We start from the raw sequence: 8,096 nt of genomic DNA on the forward strand, positions 1-8,096 counted from the left end.
TATATATATATATATATATATATATCTATATATATATATATATATATATATATATATATATATATAATTAAGACTTTTTATGTTTTTATAACTCTCTTCTGCTTACCAAGGCTGCATTCATTTGATCAAAAATACATAATTAAAAAAAAAAATTATTACAATGTAAAATATGGTTTCTATGTGAATATAATGTAAAATGTAATTTATTTCTGTGATGCGCAGCTGTATTTTCAGCATCATTCCTCCAGTCTTCAGTGTCACATGATCTTCAGAAATCAGTATAATTTGCTGCTCAAGAAACATTTCTGATTATTATCAATGTTGAAAACAGTCGTGCTGCACAATATTTTTGTGGAAACTGTGATGTATTTTATTTTTCAGTATTCACGGATGAACAGAAAGTTCAAAAGAACAGCATTTATTTGAAATAGAAATACTTACTGTAACATTTGATCAATTTAATGCATCCTTGCTGAATAAAAGTATTAATTTCTTTTACTGACCTGAAATGATAAACCATATGTGTTGATTTGACAGACTCTGGTGCCCTGCGGCGGCGGAGGCCCTATTGACGTCATCTGTCTGGTGAAGGGCTGGCTGGGTCGTGTCTGTCAGCTGTTGGGGTCAAAGACGAGCCTCGTTCGGGAGGGAGAGCTGGCGGCCTTCCTGTCCTACGCCATCGCATACCCACAAAACTTCCTGCCTGTGATTGACAGCTACAGCGTCAGCTGGTAGGACATTCTCAGAGACACGTGATCATCCAGTAGTGTTGTGTGCTGTGGTGTGTTTGACAGATGTGTGTGTTTGTGCTGCAGCAGCGGTCTGCTGTGTTTCTGTGCCGTGGCTCTGGCTCTGTATGAGCTGCAGTACCGGCCGCTGGGCGTCAGGCTGGACAGCGGGGATCTCAGCAGGCAGTCGCTGGAAGTGCGGCGCGTCTTCAAAGAATGTAGCCAACAGTGAGACACTAACAACACAACATTATTACACAGGCATTTTAGTACTGCTCAGACTTGGGGGTCAGTGTTATTTTAGGTATATTTATAGAATATTATAGCATTGATTAATATTTAGAATTGTGAAATATTTTGAATAGCTTTATTTTCATATTTTCAGTTTTAATTTCAGTGGACCTTTTTCACATTTCCGGGTTTCTCAGCAGCGGAAGTCGTCATAGTTGGGTTGACTTGAAGAGCCGTGAATGGGAGAGTACCACATTTGCTCAAATAGCAAAACGATAGTGTTTTCATGACTTTCAATAAAAGGAAAAAAATGGAGAGAGAGACTGATGACGGCAGTCAGAAGAGAGAACGATGTCAAATTTACCGTCCCTCCCATAGACGCTGCTTTAGAAACACCCTCGCATTAGCGTTAACTGTGTTTTTTGTAATTTGATGCAAAGGTGATATAATACAATAATTGTGTTATAAATATAGATACATTAAAAAACAAAATACAAATATGAAAAACTTTCGAGGATTTACGATGCTGATGACCGTTAAACACATCATCACAGTCTTGTGAAAAGGGTCCGTTTGGGTTTAAGTGAAAAGTGAAAGCAGGATATTATCCTAATTTGTGTGACTTCAGAAATCAGTATAATTTGCTGCTCAAGAAACATTTCTGATTATTATCAATGTTGAAAAAAGTTGTGCTGCACAATATTTTTGTGGAAACTGTGATGTATTTTATTTTTCAGTATTCACGGATGAACAGAAAGTTCAAAAGAACAGCATTTATTTGAAATAGAAATACTTACTGTAACATTTGATCAATTTAATGCATCCTTGCTGAATAAAAGTATTAATTTCTTTTACTGACCTGAAATGATAAACCATATGTGTTGATTTGACAGACTCTGGTGCCCTGCGGCGGCGGAGGCCCTATTGACGTCATCTGTCTGGTGAAGGGCTGGCTGGGTCGTGTCTGTCAGCTGTTGGGGTCAAAGACGAGCCTCGTTCGGGAGGGAGAGCTGGCGGCCTTCCTGTCCTACGCCATCGCATACCCACAAAACTTCCTGCCTGTGATTGACAGCTACAGCGTCAGCTGGTAGGACATTCTCAGAGACACGTGATCATCCAGTAGTGTTGTGTGCTGTGGTGTGTTTGACAGATGTGTGTGTTTGTGCTGCAGCAGCGGTCTGCTGTGTTTCTGTGCCGTGGCTCTGGCTCTGTATGAGCTGCAGTACCGGCCGCTGGGCGTCAGGCTGGACAGCGGGGATCTCAGCAGGCAGTCGCTGGAAGTGCGGCGCGTCTTCAAAGAATGTAGCCAACAGTGAGACACTAACAACACAACATTATTACACAGGCATTTTAGTACTGCTCAGACTTGGGGGTCAGTGTTATTTTAGGTATATTTATAGAATATTATAGCATTGATTAATATTTAGAATTGTGAAATATTTTGAATAGCTTTATTTTCATATTTTCAGTTTTAATTTCAGTGGACCTTTTTCACATTTCCGGGTTTCTCAGCAGCGGAAGTCGTCATAGTTGGGTTGACTTGAAGAGCTGTGAATGGGAGAGTACCACATTTGCTCAAATAGCAAAACGATAGTGTTTTCATGACTTTCAATAAAAGGAAAAAAATGGAGAGAGAGACTGATGACGGCAGTCAGAAGAGAGAACGATGTCAAATTTACCGTCCCTCCCATAGACGCTGCTTTAGAAACACCCTTGCATTAGCGTTAACTGTGTTTTTTGTAATTTGATGCAAAGGTGATATAATACAATAATTGTGTTATAAATGTAGATACATTAAAAAACAAAATACAAATATGAAAAACTTTCGAGGATTTACGATGCTGATGACCGTTAAACACATCATCACAGTCTTGTGAAAAGGGTCCGTTTGGGTTTAAGTGAAAAGTGAAAGCAGGATATTATACTAATTTGTGTGACTTAAAAAAAATAATAAAAATTAATAAATAAATAACAATTTTAATAATAGAACTTAAAATATAAAACTTTGAAAAAATAGAAACAAAAAATAAAATACACCAGAAAGTGTATTTTTGTTCTTATTTATTAATTTTTTTAATATATATTTTCAGATTTGGTTTTAAGTGAAAATTAAAAGGAGGATATTATCCTGAGTTGTGTGACTTAAAAAATAAATAAATAATTTTAATAATAGAACTTAAAATATAAAACTTTGAAAAAATAGAAACAAAAAATAAAATACACCAGAAAGTGTATTTTTGTTCTTATTTATTAATTTTTTTAATATATATTTTCAGATTTGGTTTTAAGTGAAAATTAAAAGGAGGATATTATCCTGAGTTGTGTGACTTAAAAAATAAATAAATAATTTTAATAATAGAACTTAAAATATAAAACTTTGAAAAAATAGAAACAATTATAAAAAAAAATATATATATATATATATTCAGATTTGGTTTAAGTGAAAAGTAAAAGGAGGATATTATCCTGATTTGTGTGACATAAAATAAAATGAATAAATAACAAATTTAATAATAAAACTTTAAATATAATAAAAAAAAAATTTTTTAACGAAAATCTCTCTCTCTCTCTCTATATATATATATATATATTTTTTTTTTCTTTTTAATTTAGGTTTAAGTAAAAAGTGAACGCAAGGATGTTGCACTGATTTGTGTGGTTTAAAAAAATAACTTAAAATAGAACTTTATTTTTATACTTTTTATTATTTTTATTTTATACTTTGTTTAAAACGGAACTATTTAAAAAGAAAAACAATTATTAAAAAAATTTAATACAACAGAATATGTACTTTTATTATTTCATATTTATTTTTATATTTTCAGCTTAATTTTGGTGATGAAGTAAGTTGAAATAATTTGGTATTTTTATTAGCTTTTTTTTAAATATATATTTCTATGTAGCCTTAAAACTTATTTCAGTTAGTTGCCAAGGCAACAGTTAATTGTCATAGTTACTGATTTGATTTCATCTTTATGTTCAGGTGTGTTTGTCATCATCTCCCCTGCTTCAGTTCACTTCTCTTTGCGTTTCATTGTCGGGTCTCATCTCCGTTACAGCTATTATTGGATTGCCTTTACCTCTGTTGGATTAATTAAGACTATTTATTGATCATCTCCGTCTTAATGCGTGTTTGCACAGCTAGTTGTGACAGTTTTTCATCTAATCTTTATATTTGAATTAATTTCAGCTTCATTTCAGTTACAGAAAATTATATTTAATAGTTTTAGTTTCAGTTTTTACCAGGGTTATTATCGTTAGCTAAATCCATAGAAATATTTTTATTACATAAACAAAGTAAAATATTTTGTCAGCTAGATATAAAAAGTTCAAACACTAAAATTACTAAAAGTAAGTTAAATAAAGCTATAAACTAAAACTTATTAAAAACAATATAGACATGTTTAAAAAAAACAAAAACACACACCTAAAAATGAAAATAAAACCTATTTTACAATATCAGCCAAACCTATAATAATACACGATACTAAAATAGCACTGGTTTGAACCAGAAGTCTTAAACTTCAGCATGCGATCACTCAGATCTATTTTATTCTGTGTTTCTCTGTCTGCAGCTTCTCCGTTCCTCAGTTTGAGTCTCTCATCATCGTCGGCACAAACAGTATTTCTGAACAGAGTCTCGCTGAACTCAACAAGAAAGTAAGAGCTCTTCACATCACAGATGAATTAAACACAGCAATAAAGCCATTCATCAGCGGGTTCTCTGTGTGTCAGGATAATGAGATCGACGTGGTTGGAGTGGGGACGCATCTGGTCACATGCACGCGGCAGCCCTCTCTGGGGTGTGTGTATAAGGTACAAAGACTGACCCAGTTGTGAAGTCAACACGGCATTAAAAGTCACGCACAGTGCTTTATTAATGCATGCTGATGGTTGTATTACTCACTCACTGTAGCTGATAGAGGTCAGAGGTCGTCCCCGAATGAAGATGAGTGAAGATCCAGAGAAAAGCACACTGCCGGGACGCAAGTCTGTCTATAGGCTTCTAGACGCAGATGGTCTGTATTTACTTTTAATCATATCTTAATATTTATTATATTTTTGGTAACACTTTACAATAAGGTTCCATTTATTAACATTAGTTAACAATATCAAAAAATACATCTAAAGCTTTTATTAATCTTAGTTAATGTTGATTCCAACATTTACTAATACATTTAAAAAATGAAAACTAACAAGAGTTGTATTTTTTATTAACTAACGTTAACAAAGATTAATAATGAAATACTCTAACAAATGCATTACTCATTGTTAGTTAATGCGTTAAATATATATATGTAAAGTGTTACCATTATTTCTTTCTCTTTTTCTCATTTTTTTGTAGTAATAATTTGAGCTTTAAAGGGAATATTCACAATATCTTTTATGATAATGCTGGTAATATAAGCAACAATGTGAATATTGTGATGGTTTTAATGTTTTTTTTAACATCTTAAAAAAACATTTCAGAGCAAATATATAAATATTTGTCTGTATATATATTCTCATATGTATTATATTGATATATTCTCATGTATAAAGAACAAAATTTCAGTCAGTCGAATTTTGCTATGACATACAGAGAGAGAATCTTGCAAAAAGGCTGAAAAATATCAATATTTCAATACAAATGTGATACTGGTTTTGTTTGTCAATATAGTATATAGCATTATATAATATTTATTTTGATCTTTAAGTGAAAAAAATAGCTTAGTGCACCTTTCGCAGGTTTGCCAGCACCATTAGCTGAATGTAGTTCATATGAACGTCTGTTTGGCAGGTCATCCGCAGATGGATCTGATCTGTCTGTCAGAAGAACCGGCTCCTAAAGCGGCCGTCTCGCTGAACTGCTTCCCTCTAGGACTGAACACGACACTTCAGACGGTCACACCAGCTCAAGTAACCAGTCTGCGTTTGGATGTCTTCACCTGTGGACAAGTAAACACTGACGATATCAGTCTGTGGATGATATGAATATTTTTGATCTGTTTTAAAGGAATAGTTCACCCAAAAATGACAATGTGCTCACGCTCAGACCATCCAAGATTAGGATGAGTTTGTTTCTTCATCAGATTTGGAGAAATGTAGCATTGCATCACTTGCTCACTGCAAGTGAATGGGTGCCGTCAGAATGAGCGTCTGATTAAAAACATCACAATAATCCACAAGTAATCCACAGCACTCCAGTCCATCAGTTAACATCTGGAGAAGACAAAAGCTGAAACAAATCCAGCATTAAGACGTTTTTAACTAAAATACGAGTCCATAATCCATAATAATGCTTCCTGAAGTGAAAAAGTGCATCTCCTGTTGTCTCTCACATCCAAATCCAGCCACATATTTGTTTAGAGCTGTTTTGGCTTGTAAACGCTGCTTGATCTGTGCAGATTTCTCTCCTGATTCAGACCAGAACACTTTTTCACCAGAAACCAATAGGATGAATTATGGACTCGTATTTTAGCCAGAAGCATTTAAAGTTAAAAACATCTTAAAGATGGATTTGTTTCAGCTTTTGTCTTCTCCAGATGTTAACTGATGGATTGGAGTGCTGTGGATTATTGTGATGTTTTTATCAGCTCTCATTCTGACGGCACCCATTCACTTGCAGTGAGACAGTGATGCAATGCTACATTTCTCCAAATCTGATGAAGAAACAAACTCATCTACAACTTGGACGACCTGAGTGTGAGCACATTTTCAACAAATGCACATTTTTGGGTGAACTGTTCCTTTAATCGAAGAGAAATACGGTACATTTAAAGTTTATTTTGAACTTTTAGGAGCACATCTGGATGCTATGAGCTCAAATGTACTTGTACAAATGTAGCTCAAAAAAACACAAAACTCCAATGTTGATTTCATGGCCTTTTCTAATTCAGATGTGTGTGTGATTGTGTGCACAGATCACATTCCCCCTAAACAGTGCATCAGAGAGTCGTGAGCGTGCACAGATGTCTCTGCAAACGCTGCATCCTCACCATAAGAGACTACAAGAGCCGCACGATTACACCGTGAGTTCACCATATCAGCAACTGGAATACATACTTGAAAATGACATCTGCAGACTGAAAGTGTGTTTCTTAACATTGTCTTAAAGGTGGCTTTATCAGAGCGGCTGCACTCCCTGGTGTCTGATATCACAAAAGGAAACAGTAAAGGCAGCAACTTCCTGCTGTCGAACTAAAGCCGAGCCGAAACACAGCCCAGACCAAAGTCAGAAGCATTAAATCTAAAGGAAGAGGTGCCTTAACCCTTGTGCGTCAATTAAAAAGAGTTACACATAGGTCCATAGTGGACAAAAATGTCCATGTCAAAAAACTGTCATAAAAATTTGAAGCTTGGGAGCACAGTTAAGTTTGGTCTCATTTTAAAGAAGACCCATGGCAGATTATTGTTGAAGTAAAAAAAAGTTTAAAAAGTGAAACCAAAAAAAAAGTTCTAGATGTTTAGGTTTATGAAAATGATTTATGAACGATGTTTTATATAAAATATATATTTTATGAAACATGTTGACCTCTATACCTGCTAGAAAATCAAAGCCATACATCTAAACAAGTTGTATTCCAAATTTGAGGTTGATATCTCAACAAATGAGCTTTCAGTAAGATTTTGTTTGGGCACAGTACCAAATTTTGCCCATTAGATGCCAGCAAAACTCCGCTGGTGCACATTTGCAGTAGAGTTTTTCCCTCTGAAATATTACAATAACTTTTTTTATGACACATACAAACCACACTCTGACACCAACACACACACACAATTACAGCTGCATTATTTATCCAATTGGCTCTATAATATACAGAAAACAGAAATAAAGCGAGTATTTTCTTTATAGGTCAAACCTGAAAAAATGGCACCATCTGGTAAAAAATAGTAAAAAATTAGATTTTAAAGCCATGCAAAATATAATGAAAGCCTATCAACAAAAATTGCATAATTTTACCGTTAAATGGCACTGCGATTAAAAATAGCAGTTTTAATGGGTTTCAATGGGGACATGTTTGTCCTTAAGGTCCTGAGAGGAACAATTTTTTTGTACCTTGTGCAAAACAGATTTATTAAAGGAAATTGAAGTGAAATAGTAAAAATTCCAATAAAAATACACACCTGTGCCAAAATGTATGCAGTTGGCAATAA

General features: G+C 34.3%; 1 protein-coding gene across 1 annotated transcript in view; it reads left to right on the forward strand.

The window, feature by feature from the left end:
* The window catches only part of LOC107559074 (nicotinate phosphoribosyltransferase-like), a 10,077-nt gene extending 2,817 nt beyond the window's left edge, over nt 1-7,260 (forward strand). The window contains exons 4-11 of the mRNA XM_016242805.1: nt 538-731; nt 816-956; nt 4,535-4,619; nt 4,695-4,775; nt 4,876-4,978; nt 5,740-5,897; nt 6,863-6,970; nt 7,057-7,260. Coding sequence (XP_016098291.1) covers nt 538-731; nt 816-956; nt 4,535-4,619; nt 4,695-4,775; nt 4,876-4,978; nt 5,740-5,897; nt 6,863-6,970; nt 7,057-7,143 — 957 coding nt within the window. The 3' untranslated portion in view covers nt 7,144-7,260. The remainder of the gene's footprint in view (nt 1-537; nt 732-815; nt 957-4,534; nt 4,620-4,694; nt 4,776-4,875; nt 4,979-5,739; nt 5,898-6,862; nt 6,971-7,056) is intronic.
* Nucleotides 7,261-8,096: the final 836 nt, after the last annotated feature.

This window comes from Sinocyclocheilus grahami, unplaced genomic scaffold (assembly GCF_001515645.1).
Source record: "Sinocyclocheilus grahami isolate Dianchi unplaced genomic scaffold, SAMN03320097.WGS_v1.1 scaffold674.1, whole genome shotgun sequence".
NCBI classification, from domain to species: domain Eukaryota; kingdom Metazoa; phylum Chordata; class Actinopteri; order Cypriniformes; family Cyprinidae; genus Sinocyclocheilus; species Sinocyclocheilus grahami.